The sequence below is a fragment of the Polyodon spathula genome, chromosome 2 (assembly GCF_017654505.1).
Source record: "Polyodon spathula isolate WHYD16114869_AA chromosome 2, ASM1765450v1, whole genome shotgun sequence".
Taxonomy (NCBI): Eukaryota; Metazoa; Chordata; class Actinopteri; order Acipenseriformes; family Polyodontidae; genus Polyodon; species Polyodon spathula.
The window spans coordinates 86,974,298-86,993,784 of record NC_054535.1 but is presented as its reverse complement, the minus strand read 5'-3'; the positions used below and the strand labels follow the sequence as shown (position 1 = coordinate 86,993,784).

At 36.2% G+C, this 19,487-nt stretch overlaps 1 protein-coding gene across 1 annotated transcript in view; it reads right to left on the bottom strand.

The window, feature by feature from the left end:
• The window catches only part of ppip5k2 (diphosphoinositol pentakisphosphate kinase 2), a 45,041-nt gene extending 25,554 nt beyond the window's left edge, over positions 1–19,487 (bottom strand). Inside the window, exons 1-9 of the mRNA XM_041233255.1 lie at positions 19,167–19,487; positions 12,365–12,816; positions 11,517–11,712; positions 10,510–10,600; positions 8,561–8,646; positions 7,033–7,187; positions 6,473–6,574; positions 5,639–5,800; positions 4,738–4,859 (exon numbers count right to left, since the gene is read on the bottom strand). Of these exons, the coding sequence (XP_041089189.1) occupies positions 4,738–4,859; positions 5,639–5,800; positions 6,473–6,574; positions 7,033–7,187; positions 8,561–8,646; positions 10,510–10,600; positions 11,517–11,712; positions 12,365–12,511 (1,061 nt within the window). The 5' untranslated portion in view covers positions 12,512–12,816; positions 19,167–19,487. The remainder of the gene's footprint in view (positions 1–4,737; positions 4,860–5,638; positions 5,801–6,472; positions 6,575–7,032; positions 7,188–8,560; positions 8,647–10,509; positions 10,601–11,516; positions 11,713–12,364; positions 12,817–19,166) is intronic.

The following is a 19,487-nucleotide window of genomic DNA, read 5'->3' as shown; positions in this document are numbered from 1 at the left end:
TAATTGATATATGTTAAAGCCTATGCTTTCTTTAAACAGCTCTAACGTGGCTTTCTGTTCTTTTCATCTTTCTTCAATTTGGTACAGTAACTTATTTAGATGTGATGAAAACCTAAAGCGCCAATGCAGTTGCTTTGGCAAATCATAATCAGGTGAGGTTATACAGGGTCCACCTACAGCCTATTTATGTGGTAAAAAATACAATTCCACATTGATTTTACTGTTAATTTACACAATCCATCTACAGTGTATATATATGCATGCAACGATTTTATGGTAATTTGATGGGATTTTTTGGTTTGTTTTACATGTAAATTGTTGACAGGCTCATTAGTTTAACTGAGAAACTCAAAATTCTCTCTCCAGTGTCTTGAGAATGTGACACAGCGCACACACATCATGAACATTCCTCACGCTATAGCAAGTGTGCAGTCAAAACATGTTACAGGTAAACTACCTTTTCACACTTAAGAGCCGTGCATACAGAATGTTTTTTTTGCATGGCAACAAGTTCGAAAACCATACCGTATGTTTACTATAGCGCCTTTCACAATAAAAACTGCTACAAAGCGCTTCACGTGAATAAACATTGACAAATATGAATAAGAGAAAGCAAATAGCAATAAAAAACTAAAGAAAAAATGCATAGAACAGTAAAACAAGGCAAAGAATAAAAACACTACAGTATAAAAGTGGGTTTTAATCTTGTTTTAAAAGCAGTGACACTTGGTGTTTCTCTTACAGAGCTAGAAAGATAATTTCAGAGCTTTGGGGCCCTATAACTGAGGGGCTCTACCACCTGTGTTTTGTTTTTTTGTTTTTTTTTTTCATTTTGTGGGACAGTAAGCAACCTGGCATTCTGTGATTTGAGTGGGCGTCTAGGAACATACAGTATTAAAAGATCATTTAAATACGATGGTGCAAGGCCATGCAATGTCTTAAGCTGTTAGCACAGGAGTAATGTGATCTCGTCTCTTAATTAAAATTCTAGCTGCAGCGCTTTGCATAAGTTGCAGATATAACATGACTACAAATACCACAGAATAGGGCATTACAATAACAAATTTTAGAAGATACAAAATCATGAATTAATCTCTCAGTATCTAAGTGGGAAAGAACACTTCCCAATTTGGCAATATTTCTTAGATGTTAAAAATACATATTTGTAATATTCTTGCTGTGCATCTCAAAAAAAAAAAACAACAACACTGGGTCGAAGATCACACCTAAATTTCACATTTCATCTAAGTTCATAAAAGGAGCCACAAGGACTAAATCAGACATATTACTTTGTTGCTTCTGAGATCGCAGAATCATCACTTCTGTTTTATTGTTCTAACATCCATTTTTTGATGTTAGCCAGACAGGTGCTCAAAATATTTACAGCCATGGCGTCACCCTGTTTCAGGGATAAATATAGCTGTGTATAGTGCAACAATGAAAATTAACCCCATAGCTACAAATAATACTGCCCAGAGGCAGCATATACAAAGAAAACAGAGTTGGGCCAAGAATTGAGCCCTGTGTGACCCTGCATGTAATCTTTGACAAAAAAAAAAAGGTATCCTCTACTTTAACAAATTGCAAACTGTTCGAAAGATAGGATTGAAACCAAGACAGAACACAACCTGACAAATCCTACCAGACTTTCAAGGAGATCAATTAAAACAGAATGATCGATAATGTCAAACACAGCACTTAAATCTAGTAGTATAAGAACCAAAGGTGTGCCCGTGTCAGAGGATAACAACACATCAAACCACTCTATTAAGTGCTGTCTCGTGATGAAACCCAGACTGAAATTTCTCATATGTTATAAACTGCAAGAAATGTGTTAAACTGCTCAGCAACTAATCTTTCTAAAACTTTAGACAGAAATGGAAAATTTGAAATAGGCCTTTAGTTATTAAAAACATTGTGATCTAAGGTAGATTTCTTGAGCAGTGGTTTTACTATTATAGTCTTGAAAACAATAACTATTTAATGCTGTGGTCTTTTTAAAAAGTGGAGTAGGGATAGGATCTAATGCACATGTAGTGGATTTCATCTTCTTAACTATAATTAGCCAGATCGATTTGACTAATCAAAGAAAAATGCTAAAACATCTGGACTGGTGTAGTGGGTCCAAAGGCAAAAGTAGCACTTTGATGCCTTCTGAATTTGGTATGCTGTTGAATATCTGATTCCTAATGTCAGTAACTTTTTTGTTAAATGAACACCTAACCCATACTGCTGTGCAAGGTATGAATGCAATGTCTCTTTGGATTGTAGACTGCAGTTGAGACCACCAGCAGTGAGTATATGGGGGCTGTCTCTGTCTGAATGAAGTTCCAATCTATATGTAACATATCAAGAGAGGCGCTTATTGAACTGTGACAAACCTTGGTTTGGGTATATGTTTAAACAGTGTCAATCTTGAGGAAGTTGAAGGAATCTGCCGATCTGTCTAAACAACGTATATGTAGGTGATTTTTTTTTATTTTTTTTTCGGTATCTGTGTAATGGAAAGTTTGGGTTTTTGTTTTGTTTCCCTTGCTTTGTAAAATTGTTTTGGTCTCCAAATGAGGCAGGCTGCACTTGCGGTTCTTAAACACAACCTAAAAAAGCTTTGTAAACCCAGTTTAAGAAAACATCACAATATCATGCATGGCCAAATTGGAACACTGACAAATATTAACCATTCAACCCTCCCATATTTAAATATTAATTAAATTCTGAAGGAGAATTTAAAGTAAAATACATTTTATGACAGTCCATATTTTTTTATTATTTTTTTAACAGAAGCAGCTCCCTTTGGTGGGAACAGATTTTCCCCTTAAAACAAGTATTAAAAAGGTAGGGGCAAATAGAGTGTACACAATTACATACATTTCTCCACCAGATATCATTGGTCGTGTTTTGGTTTCCAATTCTTATTTTGTTGTTATTTTTCATCCCATGCTTGAACCTTTGAGCTCAGCATGGTTCATTGCAATATGTTCTCTACTAAAGGCTTTTTGCATCATCAATGTGAAACTGAAGGTCAGACACTTGTGCTGCCTTCCTTGTTGACATCTGAGTTGTGATGGACCAGTTAACAGCTGCTGCTAACGAGATGCAACAAGTTTGGTGTTTTTTCTTTTTTTTTTTTTTTTTTTACATGGAAGCTGGCACAGGTGTTGAAGGAAAGACTCAGAGTTGGTTCATACTTCCATCGCAGATGAACGCGATATGTAAAGCGCAGACAGTGATTTCAGGTCGCAGATGCATGAGAAAAGGCTGTATGACTTTCCAAAAAGACGCATGTCGCACTGAAGGAGTGTGGCTTCGAGAAGGAAGAAATAAATCATTGTTTTACCTGGAGTCTGGCCAGTACTGTGCGAGCTGACAACAGTTTGAAAGTTAAGAATAAATAGGAGAGAACTAAGCAGTCGAACAGTGAGTTAGAGCAGTGACTCTTATTCAAGGCTTCCAGCGTTAGAGGAAGCACCGATCCGCAGTTTCATTGCCGCACCTTTATTTGTAGTTTTATTAACAGTGTTTATTTTCTATATTTCCAGCACCTGTGCATGCTACACGAACTGTGTATATAATACTGCCATTACTGATAACCACACTGGGACTGTCTGTCACCAAGTACCATTGTCGGTATAGCAGCCACTGCACAAAGGTGCCTTCTTGTGTTTGAAAATAAAAGTGCGCCAAAGTGGCGTTTCAAATAAAACTTCTCACTCCTGTGTCTTAGTGAATTACCCACACCCTCTCACAAACCCCCATTTAGTGCAACATGATTTGCAATTACATTTCCTTACTTTAACACCTCAGAAAATATAATTTTTTTGACAAAAACTTTTTACAAACCACTAAGAAGTCTCCCATCTCAACTATAAAAAGATTTAAAGCAATGAAATCTTTCAGGTCTTAGGAGTTTATTTTCATACATTCATTGAAAGCATAAAAAGCTACCAATACACTATTAAGAAATTTTATAATTTTAAAAACCATATACTTAAAATTGAATTTGTTTCAGTATTTTTTTAAAACTCATTACTACCTGCTGTGTAAGTACTCATACAGCAACTGAAGATTTGAAAGAGTATTCAAAACACATAAAACAATGAAAATGTAAAATTCACTTCACTGCAGTGCAAATGAGCAAAGACTTTTGTAATGCAAACATGTTCTTCTTTTAAAAAGGTACTTGGTTAGTAAATGTCAGCCTACTGTATGCTTCACCCCCAATCATGACATTAAAAACAGCACATTCAGAATAAAGAAATATCTTGCTACTACAAACACAATGATCTAAAAAGCAGTCAAATCTAAATACTGCTTCCCACTATAATAATCTTCCAGCGTTATTCAATGACCACTAATTAACACCACTACATAAATGCTTCTACAACTATTAAAACACTATACTAGTGCTGAATTAAGAAATACTGAAAGAAACTCAATGTTTTGGAAGACACACATTTCTTGTCAAAAAATGCCTGTCATTGAATTTGTTTATTTCAGAATTTCTAAATACATAAAAAATACTGTGGAAAAACATTGACGTGTGACAGTTTATGAGTTTAAGTTCCGAGCATTTGGATTGAGATTCACTGCTTATTAGATCATACAAAAATAACTCAAGTGTTCCAGTTTGGGCTCACCCTAAACTGGTGACCCTAACTAGAGGGCGAGATGGAACTTAAGCTACCGTGATGTTTTAAATTTAGTTTTGAAGTTGAAATAAATGATGCAGACTCTTACCCTAAAATTTTTGCGCAGTCATCATAGTACTTCATGGAGTTTTTCACAAAGCTGAAGCCATTGACGTCACAGACATACGACTGCCCATTAGCACGCAATAAGTCAAAGCCACAAACAGTTTGCTGTCAACAAAGCAAAATATAGTAACTAAAACAAACTACTCAGTCACTTAAACAAGAGATGCATGGATAGGATTTCAGATCCATAAAGTTAATAAGCAGGGTACATTAGTATATAGCTGGTGGCAGAGTCATTGACCATCTCTGACTGATACACTTGTTAGTGTCACAGAACGGAAACAAAACGTGCATACCACTCTATCTTCCTAGTTTTACAAATACAGGGGGCAGGCTGGATTGGATGATAATGGTAAAATTTCTTTAAAATCAGACAAAATAAAAACAAATTGAAAACCGTCCTTCATCAGTTCAATGACAATTACTGTATGTATATGCAAGAAGTCATTTAAAAGAAACACACACACACATATATATATTCTAAACTGATAGGCCATTATTTTGAAGCAAGTAGAAATTTTCTGAAAGGCACAAAACAAATTTGTGATGGTATAAAACTAGCAAGAAGCAATTTGCTTTAAGGAGCAGTTAAACTACTGTTCTGAATGCCAATAGTTTTGTTTAAGTTTTAAACCATGAAAATGATTTAATTTCTTTATGAAACTATACACTTACATCAAAATAGAGCACTTGGCATTTAAGGAGCCTAAAACAGGTATTTGAGAAAAAAGAAACCTTAGTCTTTACAGTAGCTGACTTGAACCTTTGAAGCTCAGTATCGTGGTGGTCTACTGTATGTAATCTGTCAGACATAACTGTGTTTTGAAAATATAGCAGCAGGCACCTGCTCAAAGTTTACAGTCCTACAGGAAGACCCTCATTACCTTAAAAGCAAGGCAGACTTTCCAAGCAATCAGCTTCTCCCTGGCATTCAAGATGACTGGGTATCTAACCTCTTTCCCTTCACTGTCTCGTTCCACCTTGCCATCCAGCGCAGGTGACTTGCGAGCCTCAGCATGAGCGTAGTCGGGACCCACAGTGTAAACCTTGTTCAAAAACAAATCACAGCATCAGAAAAGAAGCTGAATGAACTTGTGCCACGATAACAGCAGGAGCTCCCCCACTGAAGCGCGACAGTTTTCTGGAAAAGGTCAGGTAGGGACAAAAACTTAAAATATTTCTGCTCAAGGGCATTTTGTTGTTGTTGTGAGTTATTTTTTTTATTTATTTATTTTTTATAAATTTAGTAGTCGGCAATTATTTTTTATTATTTTCTCCCCAATTTAGTCGTGTACAATTATTTCTAGGCTCAGCTCACTGCTACCACCCCTGCGCTGCCTCGGGAGAGGTGAAGACGAACACATGCTGTCTTCTGAAGCAGCCGCCCGCATCTTTCCACACTACAGACGCACCATGCAGCCACCCAGAGCTACAGCGTTGGAGGATAATGTAGCCCTGGGCAGGTTACAGGCAAGCCCGCAGGTGCCCAGCCATACCGCAGGGGTGGGCCAATTGTGCGCCACCCCCTAGGAACTTCCGGTCACTGTCAGCAGTGATTCGAACTTGCGATCCCTAGGCTATAGGGCACATCCGTGCAGAGTGCCTTTACTGGATGCACCACTCAGGAGTGAGTTATTACTGTTATTAATTAATCTGTTTAATAAACTGTGGAATTACTTTGGTGATCTGAAAGTAGCTAAGGCTTAAGATCTTCATACCTTTACGTCAGTACCATCGGTGGGCATGAACTCTTCATATATGTAGGATCCAGTTTTTCTGACATTACTCTCTGGAGAATACACACTACTTCTGCTACCAATCTGAAAACATTTTTTTTTTAATTAAGACCAGTACCATCAAAGCCAGCATGTCATGCTCTGGTTACAATTTACACTTATGTACCTAGTCCTACAATAAAAGGAAACAAATGATTTAATATGTTTTTTAAATAAATTAAAAAATATACATAAAATGTGAAGAAAATAAATCATATTTTCATATAACAACTTTAATGGGGCTTATATTAAGTGGCTATTTTGACCAATACAATGTATTTTTAGCATAAATGAACACCTGTGTATGTATAGCAGGTGGAACATTACTACTCAGACACCTCGTCTTAAATTTAACAACAATAATTAACATTTAGATCAATTTAGTTGCTAATGGCAAAACAGGGAAAAAATAAGTGAAAAAAGAAACAAGAATGAGAAATATTTGAAAGGCAGAGAAACAAACAAAAAAAAAAAACATAATTTCATTTTAAGTGATTTCAAACCTTGCGAAAAAGCCTCTGGCTCCCCCCTCCAGCTGATGTTGGGTAGTAAATGTATACGTTGTGGTCTTCGGCACTCACTGGCTTCTCCACAAATGGTTTCTGGAAAATCTCTCCATTCACCTCCACATGGTCCTCTCCTTCCACCAAGTTGCACTCTGTAATAATGAGAGACCGCTTGTTACAACTAAAGAGGAACGTATTAGATTTTAATTTACAAATAGACACAAGACAAGAATTTAAACTGCAGGGTGGTCATAGTATTTCTGTTGCACAGCAGGTTGAGCCACTGTAGATTTGTTATGAGCTATGGCAAATTAAGCTCCCACAGAATACCTGGAATTCATCAAACTGTGCCTTGTTTCCATCCCACTGCCCTGTGTGACTTTCCCAAGGTGCCATTATCACAATCAGCTAAGCCTATTCAGAAATGCAATTTTGAGCGATAGATTAATTTCCAACTATGTGCAATGATTATCTGTAACCTAAAATTAAACAAATGTCCCTTTTCCACCAGAGTTCTGCAGGCAAGAGTTGGAGAACAGAATCACATCAGTCAAAAAAAAAAAAAAAAAAAAGTTATGAGAGCAGCTGCATGATGAAAACAAGGTAAACTTGATATTGGCTTTGAAAACACTTGGACTAACAACTAAAACATCTAGAGCAGAAAGATCCAAGCAAAACATAATGTATGGCTAAATGAGTAGAATTCTTATGCATTTGAAACCGAGTGCATTCTACACTCTGATGCACTAATCTGTGCTAAACAGTTGAATAAGCCCTTCTCTAGATGCATGTAAAATATAAGTGGACAGACGGTTCTAGAAACATGAGAAAACGCAAGAGTAACAAACAGTTTTCAGAATACAAAACACACAACATCTTGCGCTAAAGAACTAATCAGCAAGCTTAAATCAGTTTCTCTGGGCATACAGACACAAACAAAATCCACGCCAAACATTTTGATTATAACTCTTTTCGAATACAAATGTTGTAATTTCATTTGTTATGTTTCTCATAGTATTTCTAAACATAATGGTTAAAAATAAAATCTCACACACACACCAGTTTGCTTAGAGGCAGACTGATGACTGGTGTAAAACATTTTCAGCAATGAATGTGGCTATTTTAGTGCTAATAATCCATCTTGTTATTTCAGTTTGATAATATATGACCAGTGTGATCAACAGAGGGTGCAGCCAGCACAGTCTGAAATTCTTAGAATTGCAAACTAAATGAGTGAGTACTGACAGATTACTGGACGAGTCTCCTGCTGCAAGGTTTATGGCATAAGGCTTCTGTGGTTAGACAGAACGAATAACTGACAAAAAACCAAGAGGTATACCTGGAATCCAGTTATTATAGAAATGTCTTTAACAAACATATAACAAATAAACTTAATCTTAAATTCTGCATAATTTTTTAAATTAAAAAAAATCTATTTGTAACTCCCTTTTGTATATTTTAGCCCTATGTATACAAAACCAAGGATATGTTGTTTTATATTACAGTGTATTTTCCAAAGTATTACCTTCAGGTTTGTCAGGATCGCGATTTAGAACAGCATAACGTGGAAGCAAGATTCCCTCCTCCTTTAAAATTCGGTATACTTCTCTCCTAAAATTAACAAGATACAATGAGCAGTCAATCTGCAGGGAATGTTACACCATCCCTGCAACTACAACAGCTCTTCAAAATAAATGTCATTTTAAATGAGAAGGGTACAGTATCAAAGACTAAAGATTATGCTACATATTTCTTTGGACTGAAATGTCTGTGTGTGATTCGTAAAAGGACAGGTCATTCACTGCTAAAAATAAAATACCTCATGGGAGAAAAACTGGGTCAACAGTACTTGTTTGCCCATAAGAGTGTACTGCAGTACCATTTAATTAAGAACAAATGCAGTACTGATGTACTACAAGTTTGAGGTGACTCGGTTGTTTCCCTTTGCATCAATGAATGACTGTGTTCAAATCTTGTTTAGGACACAAGTGAACAGAGTTAAATTGTTTTCAATGGGCAGACTGGATTGACAAGGCTTACATAAACTGCTATCTCTCAATTAGCTTCACGTGCTTCCAATGTATCATATCTCATGAGTAAGGCTCTACTTAAATTTATCTCCATCTGCAAGTAAAGTTTCGTTGGGAAAATTACTGACATGATTCTCAACCAAAATAAACTTAGATTTTTTTTTTCCGTCATCTTTTTGGTATTTTATCTCCAATGCTGAAAACTAGATTTTAGTAACCTAAATCAAATAACAATGTCCCACCTCCTAATGTACAGCACAGGTCAAAGAAAAGCCACTACAGACGCACTGCACTGATAGGCTGATTAAAACACTGCTGTCATGTGTAACAGTAAACAGGAAAGTTAACCGCTTTGGAGTTTTTTTTTTTAAAGTGTTATTTGTCTAGAACTTTAAAAAAAAAAAAAAAAAAAAAAAACGGCAAAGGAATAATACAAAAAAATCTACAGAATTAAGATACGCAGTTTGCATCGCTTGCAGTGTTGAGTAGTTCATTTAAATTTTTTTTTCCTTTCAGTCCAGTACACATTGGCCCCTAAGGAGGTGAATTTCACAGTGACCCATCAATTCCCCAATTTTCGCAATAATCGCAAATTAGGTAGATCTCTACTCATCAGCACCACGTTTTAGAAAATAATCCACATTCAAAGTTCGAGTGCTAATCAAGCCAGCATTCAAATAAATTCAAACTATTAGACTGGGTAGGAACCATAATCTATAATTGTTATTGCTTAAATATATTGCTTAAATAACCACTTACTAACCCTTGCTGAAAACCATAATAGGTTGGCATTGTGCTTTACATAAAGACCCTAGGATAATATGCTAGGTGCCAGTTGAATTACTGGATTTATTTCACAAGTTAGCCATGACCTGTGACTTCATGAGTTGTGGGTCCACAAGTGATGTCACACAGGTTATGGCCCAACAAATAAAGAAACCTAATACTTTTAGCAGAGCCACGGCAAATAAGATGCTATCATTATGCAAGAAAAGAGATTTCAGCAAAAACAGGTCTCACAGTAGATTCAAATAGAGGAATCAGAAACTTAGCATACAGCCAGGCACTGCCCTGGTTATATTTAAAGCAGTCAGATTTAGAACAGAGAATCAGTGCTTTGTTAAGATTGGTTTGCCTGTTAAAAGTATTAAGATTTATGATCCTTCTGTGTAAAAAAACAAAAACAAATCTAGAAAGCATGTGTGCTGTTCTGTAATTCTACAAATCTCAGAATCCTACAAATTGTAAACACAGTAATCCAACACAAAAATGTTTGATGGAGTCACAGTTAGAAGATCTTAAATGACAGCTTGCCTGCTAAAAAGCAAACATAGACAATGCTGTGTAAACTTTGGTAGGGATCCAAGATTCATTTCATATTTACAGCACAGCACAGAGTATTGAGGTTTCTCCAAAAAGTTTTTTTTTCTGTTTTAAAACTCACCGGTCCTGAATGTGATACTGCAAGTCCAGATCATTGATAACAAATGGGTTCCTTAGTTTTGAATACGCCACTGCTTTGTCCAAAGGAAAGCCTGTGTGCCAGTGAGAGAGAGACAACACATTGTTAAACAAAATCATCATGATGTAGATGAGCATTAAAAAAAAAAAAAATATATATATATATATATATATATATATATATATATATATATATATATATATATATATATATATATATATATATTTTAATTACCATTTCACTTTTTTTGACATATGCATGAACACCCCCTGCTTTTTAAAGTTTAGTCCCTGATGTAATGTTCAGTGTAGTTAATATATTTCAAAGCAAAATGTAACTGTGCTCACAAAGAATCACACAAAAGTAACAGTGCTCCCATCATTTAGAACATTCAAAGCAACAAAGAGTTCACAGAAGGTGAGAGTTTCGGACTATATGCCCAGTCTAGATGGATTTGAATGTATTTCTAAGAGCTGAAAAAAAACAAAGTTTCCATCCCTTAAATCATAACTATACATTACAGTAAACATTAAATTAATTCTGGTAAAATACATACCTGTACATGAATAACCGATAAACGTTGCTTGACAGACTCCATAAGGGATTATAGAAACACGGTAGGCATAACATACATATTACAACAAACTGGATATGTCTGTTTATCAGTGAAAGTCAAAAGTTAAACGTAGGTAGATGACTCTTCAGTTGCAAAAACAGATCACACAAATAAATAAAATATGAAATGTACTGTTGGTGTTTACTATTCATTTTCTACACAGAAATTGGGGCAGAGAGATTACATTATCCATATTACTTTAAAGCCTGCTTAATCCCTTGAAAGCTACATTGACTTTTAGAAAATGTAAAATGTATTTCCCGCCAAATTTAAAAGTGTCTTCCCAAAGCACAAACATACAAACTAACTAAGCTTACATAATGTTTTTAAATTCCAACACACAGTTTCATCATGGAACGAATACATATACTACCTTTAGAGTGAAAAGAAGTAAGACAGTCACAGTGCGGCCAGTTTTCCACAGGTTCATTCAGTATGACATCTTCTTCAAATATCACAACAGTGATGTACTTGAATAAGCAAAGGCGTTCCAGGATTTCCTTCATGGGTTTGGATTTTGATTTCTTTGCCATGGCACAGATTCCAATCACAATCTGCCTTTCTGGCGGCTAGAGAATAAAACATGGATTAGGATCAAACAAGGATAAAATAACAAAATGCTCCATGGAAAACTTAAATAATTCCCTCTAAATACAGTTACAGTTTTCTTAAACATTTCTGTAGATACTAAATAAATAAATACTTTATGGAAATGCTATTTAGTGATGCTTTGATTCTCATTTGATTCAGCTATATTTGATCAATGTTTGCCAAAATAAATATTCTTTAACTAATGTTAGGGTCTCAAAATCCACATGTGTGCTATGTGGTGTAGATAAGCTGATTTGATATGTCAAGTCTAATTAGGTGTCAGTTCTACAAAATGTGGCTTCTAGGCCATTCAAAAAGACAGGCAATCTGCCAGCTAAAGACAAATTTTTCTCTTAAAATGTGAAAAGCAAGCTATAAAAGGTAAAGTTTTCAAATAAATAAATATTTTTTGTTTCTTATTAGTATGTTTGGTACCTAGAGGCTGCAAGGAGAAAATGTACATTACAGGGCAATCAATCTTTTTTATAATTATTTCAACTGGGAATTTCAGCTACCAGTATATACACCATATCCATGTCTTCTTTCAAAACAAATGTAATCTGTTTAGCTAAACCCATGCTATAGTTAAAGTAATGTACTGCCCATCATCTAACCGCACCAAGAACATACAGATTCATATTCTTCATCATCGTCCTCCTCCACGTGTTCATAAAGGCAGTCACAGACTTTCCCTGGATCCAATAGCTCATCTCCTTCTCCATCTTCGCAACCAAAAAAGAACCTAGGGGTGCCTCCTCCGGCCTCACTGACAGACATGGCCACTCAGTGCAGAGAACTGATTGGGGAACCTGGCCAGCAAGCTGTACACCACAGGCAAAGCCAGCCCTACCTTCTCCACCAGCTCCACTACTAGACTGACAGAACAAGCCCTTGCCTTCTGCGGCCCTGTCACCTGCTTGGAATTATATGCAGTCAGCTGCCCAAGGTAGATTATTCAGATGCTGTGTGAGAATCTGTGTATCCTTGCATCATTTTTAGGACAGTTCGGACTTTTGTTCCTCAGGACCTTAGCCTCTTTTTTATCTCCTCCCGTTCTTCAATTGAAGTCATGTTGTAATTTTCTGTAAAGAAAAAAAAAAGTTGGTGACATTTAGATTTTCCTCAAAATGTAGGCTAAATTAACTGGAAACAAGGCTTGAGCGTATAACAATTAACAGTAGTGCTAGATTATGTCTGAAGTTGTAGATTAAGGTTATGTTACGTTTACCAAATAAATGCTGGTTAATTGATAGAATGGCTGGCTCACTTCTAAAGCTACTGGTGAATGTAAAAAAAAAAGAACAAAATAAAAGATAAATCATCAAGCAGGTTAAACCAGAGCTGCAGAATGTTCGCTCCCAAGGATTTGGTGTCTAAAGATATCCTCTTTACAACCCACAATAATGCTCACACAGGCTCTCACCCTCAACCATTGGATCATATTAAAATGACTTCTAGATGATGCATGCAGTATACTTTAAGCTACTGTATGAAATCCAGGGCTAAAATATGCATCCAGCATCCAAGCAGCCACCCACTAAAGCATTCTAATGCCCTTCATTCTTCAGGGTTATCATTTCCACTTGTTTGGATAAGCACCTTGCTGGACAAAATTAAAAGAAGCTACATCCATTAAAGGTGATGAAATGAACTTTCTGTCACCAGTTACTCTGCGGTCATGGGCCTCGTGGAATGTGAGAGGAGAGCATGACAGCAAGGTTAAAGAAACCAAGGACCGTTTTACAATCAGCTGTGCTTGTTGCTATAAAAATTAAAGTACAGGCAGTCCTTGCACTTATGACACAATTTGTTCCTGAAAGTCGCGTTGTAAGTCGAACCGTCGTAAGTCGAAGCCCACAGTCCCATAGGAACAATGTTATAAACTGGGGTTACGTTCCTGACTCTTCAGCCAGATAATATAGTTTTACAAAGATGACCTGTTATATTGTACTCTTGCAAATATTTATTTAACTCTTTACACTCAGCCTGGTGATTACGCGCATATTACTCAGACACCTACCAGGCTTGTTTAAAAGTACAGACTCGGGGCTTTCCAATGACGTATTCACTGTGTGTATGTGGTACTCCTAGCAGGAAATACAATCGCCTGAAGTTATGCCCCTCGTCATGTGACAGCGTTTACAGCTTAGGTTTTGTTTTGAGTCAATTGCTCTTATCAGTTATTGTTAATGGCAAATACATTAAAGAAAAACAGACAAAAAAACAATTACATGCATTAAAAAAAAAAAAAAAAAAAAACGCTAGACTAAGTCAGGACGACCACAACAGTTTTGTATCAGAAATGAAGCACCCTGCGAAATTATATGAAGGCATTTTCAATGTTGGAGATACTTACAGTTACAAGTTACGTGAACAAAACTGTTACTAGTTACAGAACCATAATACAGTAGTACCTTGCTAATACAGACACCGATACAAGTAGCCTACTAAATAGCTCAAATTAAGAACAAGAGTAAAATAGGGCATTAACTCATACTCTACAGTTTTAACTGACTGTGATCAGACTGTTGAAAAAGGGAGAGAAGTTTTCAGAAATACTACTGGACTCCATTCCGAAAGATGAGGACTACATTAAAATTCTGAATTTGAAGTCTTTAACTGCTTTTTGCCTGACTGATACCAACAGAAAACAAAAGTAGCTGGTAGGCTGTGTGTTTTACACATACACTAAAACATTTTCTATGTAAATTTAAAATTACTGATTATTTCTGTAGTGCGTGGAGTATATGTAATGTACTGTATAGTATTGTAACGTGTTAATGCAGTATCGTGATCCGTTTTGTGTTAATTAGGTTATAATAAAAAAAAAAGAAAGTACTAAATGAATTAGTTTCAATTTAAAATAATAATAATCTTATTATTTCTGCATTGTATGTAGTACTAGTGTATACAGAGAATGCAGTGGTATGATTTATTTTGTAATACAGGTATTACTTGCAGCAGCCTATAGACTAGATATTCATTTATTTTACTCTATACTGTATAAGCCTACTATACATATTTATATATTTGTTATTTCAGCATGATGAATAAATTGAGCCCTATAAAATATGTGTGTGACAGATTTTTATTTCAAACCAGACAATCCGTCTGTCTCCAGGCATGTCCAGTTTAGGAAGGGACTACTGTACTTCTAAAAAAAATCTAACTGCTTCCTGCTACAGTACAAATGGTACTGCTCAGGTACAGTTTACATTTTACAGAGAGATTTTTTTTTCCAGTTTTGTCAACCTGTAGCTTGAAATATTCTGTCGATCCTGTCTTTGTACCCTTGAGATCGTTTTCTAGCAAGATATGAAACGCACCTCATTTGACATCTGAAGTTGCACTGTTAAAGCGCTTTCTGATTTCCTCCTCCTCCTCCACATATTCATAAAGACAGTCACAGACATAAGAAAGTTTACAAACGAGAGGAGGCCATTTGGCCCATCTTGTTCGTTTGGTTGTCAGTAGCTTCCTGATCCCAGAATCTCATCAAGCAGCTTGTTAAAGGATCCCAGGGTGTCAGTTTTACCAATATTACTAGGGAGTTGGTTCCAGACTCCCACAATTCTCTGTGTAAAAAAGTGCCTCCAATTTTCTGTTCTGAATGCCTGTTTATCTAATCTCCATTTGTGACCCCTGGTACTTGTTTCTTTTTTCAGGTCGAAAAAGTCCCATGGGTCGACATTGTCAATACCTTTTATAATTTTGAACGCTTGAATCAGATCGCCATGTAGTCTTCTTTGCTCAAGACTGAACAGATTCAATTCTTTTAGCCTGTCTGCATAGGACATGCCTTTTAAACCCGGAATAATTCTGGCTGCTCTTCTTTGCATTCTTTCTAGACCAGCAACATCCTTTTTGTAGAGAGGTGACCAGAACTGAACACAATATTTTAGTCTTACTAATACATTGTAAAAAGTTTTAACATTACTTCCCTTTATTTAAATTCACCACTTTTCACTATATATCAGAGCATTTTGTTGGCCTTTTTTATACTAGCTTCCCTTTATAGCTTGTGTGCTAGGGGGATTTCCTCCCCATGCTGCAGCCAGTGGTGGGGGATTCCAAAATTTTAGGGGGGAATGGCAAACAAAAGATACTTTTGCATATTAAAAAAACAATATGTATTTTACTGCTTAATCATTCACAGTGGTGTTGCTTTAAAGTAAGCTGCTTTCAGGAGACCTAACAGTCATCAGTGCAAAACCGAGCAATTTCCATTGCTTTTGCCATTGCCTGACGTAAAGTTTCTACTTCGTGTTTGTTTTTCAAAGCTGTGCATGCCCTGCCGTTAGAATGTCTCAATAATGTAATGTAGACGTTTTGTAACAGCAGCTAGTAAACTTTACAGTTACAGAAAGACTGCTGACTGAACAACTCTTTTCACTGTTATTGAACTCCAGCCATGGTTAAATCTTCAGCCAGTTTGGCAGAAATTGCTCTTTTTTTTGCCTTTCCCTTCACTGCTGTCATTTGTTTGTGTTGTACATTCTGCACTGTTTTCATTTAACTGCTCTGGCAAACCTGTTTTGCCTGCACCAGAAGAATCAGGTGCAAGATGCTTTTCTTGTTAACCAGCGCTCCATTTTATTTATTTATTTATTTATTTTTAAAGTGAAAGTCGCCACTTGCAAAACAACACCTAGATATATTTAATAGCATCTTTTTTATTTTATTTTTTTAAACTGTTTACATACTGCAGTGTACTGAGTTTCTATAATACTTAAAGATAGTGGCCAAGAATCACATACAAGAGAATAAAGTCTTGCGCCACTTGAAATATCCAGCACTGCTTTTATTTATTTTAACCAGAACTACTCAGACTGATACCCACTCCCTTAGATTGTTGTAGCGTTTTAATTAGGCAATCTAAATTGAGCGATAAATACAGTAGCTTGCAGTCTTAAAATATCCCTGTTGGATTTTCCCGCACTGAAAGTTGCAGATATGCGGGAGTAACTTGGAAAATGTGCAATTCCTGCAATCCCGCAAAGAAATTCAAGCCCTGCACAATGTCTAGATGAAGACATTTCTGAGTCAACATAAACTCCTAGGTCTTTCTCATAGATACCTTCTTCAGTTTCAGTGTCTCCCATATGGTATTTATAATGCACATTTTTATTGCCTGTGTGCAGTACCTTGCACTTTTCTCCATTAAATGACATTTGCCATCTGTGTGACCAGTTCTGAATGCTAGATCACTTTCTGGAAATCTAAATAAACCATGTCGTATGCTTTGCAATTATCCATTGTCAATGTTGCATCCTCAAAAAAATCAAGCAGGTTAGTTAGACATGATCCCCCATTCCTAAAACCATGCTGACTGTATCCCAGGTTACTGTTACAAGTAATTTTCCATTTTGGATTTTATTAAAGTTTCCATAAGTTTACATATAATATAAGTCAGGTTTATTGGTCTGTAGTTACCCGATTGGTCTGTAGTTACCTGATTCGGTTTTCTATCTTTTTGTGGATCGGTACTACATTTGGGAAAAGAAAAAAATATAGTTTGAAAAACAAACCGCATTCAAGACAGCAAGAAAATTACAATAATAACATTATGTGGGACTGTAAGCACAATCCACTGGATATGCTCAAACTTGAAAATAAATAAGAGAGGTGGATTCTGCTGGGATTGAACAGATTAATCAAAGTATTAAGTAAGCCTGAAGGAGCTGTCATTTTTATAAATCACAATTATTATCATCAGGTAACTTATAGACAAGCCTACTTTACTACATTTGTTTTACTGTATTTTGTTTAATTCTCTTAAGATCATTGTTTACTAATGGTGTTAAATGTCAGTAACAGACCGAATATTAGGCCTGTTTTTCATGGCACAGACATGACAAAGTGTTGGCCTAAATAAGCAACAGAGTCCCTATACAGTAAGCAGTAAAGTGAAAGCAGATCCATCTAGTTTGTTTGAAGGAGTACTATATAATGTGATCTAGGCTACAGATTGAAACATATGTTCAGGTACCATACTTGTACTGTACTTTACAAAACACTCAACGCTACTGATGCGGTACTCCAAAGGCCAAAGAAGTACCCTCTATCCCCAAAGATTTTTTGTGGAATGGCATTTTATTTTTATTTGATTGGTACTGTAGGACTACCACCTAGACAGTGCTAACACTTAGCCTAGGTACTAAAATAATAAACTGTACTCTCTCTATACCATGAACCAATGACACAAAAAACACAACTTTCAATTGTTGTATAATTATCAGTGTATCAATGCTAACCTAACCAATAAAATAGTATGTTATAAAATAAAAAAATAAATACAACATTTCCGTATTCATTTCAAATGGCACATTTTAATTAGTTGCAACAGTACGATTTTATTTGGAAAATTGCTCAACAAAACTAAATGTTAAAAACATAGACTATGTATCACGCCAACTTAGATAAAAACATAGTTCACAATCATAACCTGCATCGACCAAAAATGACCTAGCAGGTCTAGATTTATTATAAATCTCATCAAATAGTTTTAAAAAACGAAATCCATATTTTGTTTGTTAAATTCCATTGGAATTGGAATTAGAATTGATTAAAGGTGAATGCGAACTGGAAATTCATTTTAATAAAGTATTAACTCCAACCCTGGATGAAATCCAAACATTTGACATCTTAACTGCCCGCCTTACTTACAGCAACTGGGCAATTCCCTGTCAAGTGTCTACCCTGGAAGTACAGTAAAATACTTACTTTAATAAACATTTTGTTAACTTTTTTTTTTTTTTCTTTCTGTTTCCAACCCCCCTCGTCCAAAAATTTCAAGCTGGACTCTAATTATATATTTAAACACTCGAGCAGTAATGAAAGCACAGTCATCTCATATATTCATATATATATATATATTATATATATATATATATATATATATATATATATATATATCAAACTGAAAACCCTAGCTTTCATCTCAGGAGTCAGAGTGTTAATGCCATTATCGTGTGCTTAGTTTAGACGACTTTTCTGACAGTTTGCGCATGCATGAGATTAAAGTGATTCAACACAATGCTTGTCTCAATCGAAAACTTGCGATGACAGTACACTTCCTCTCAACAACGCGCACGGCTGAATGGCAATGCAAGCACCGAAACACTAAGCATGCCAGTCTTCACAATCAGCACAATATGTTTTTGTCACCAGAATGCATCCAGACTCATGTCAATCATTCTACTCTACGTAGAAATATATCATAAAAAGGTAAATTTATGATCGAGGTTGAAAATGACATCATTGCATTAGCACTTCGCTCAGCAGAGGGGAAGTGATGCTGCAGAGGTACTACTAGTTACTGCTTTGTCGTGTTGGTTTCGCCTCACATATGGCTGCACACAAACGCAGTGTTACAACCAAGCCATGAACAATAAAGAACATTTGCTGATTTGAAGAGTTTTAAATAATGTACCTGTTTTCCCTGATGATTCTCGCACTCGCCTTTGTTTACTGTGTTGTACCTCCGTAACCACCTTCTTGCAAGCCCCTCTGCTGCATCTGTGTTGCCTGGTCCTCTCAAGCCCTCGTTTCTCTTCAGCTCACTGCTCCCAGAGCTTACCCAACTGCAGCCCTCGAGGTTAGCTCCGAAGAACTGCAAGACTTCCGGCCTGTCGAACACTACAACCCGCTACAGATGCGATCATTCACTGGGCTCCACACCAAGCCTTTCCTTCCTCAGCTCCAGGGCTGTCAAGCACCAGACAGCATCAGCAGAACCAGCAACTGTCGTCAG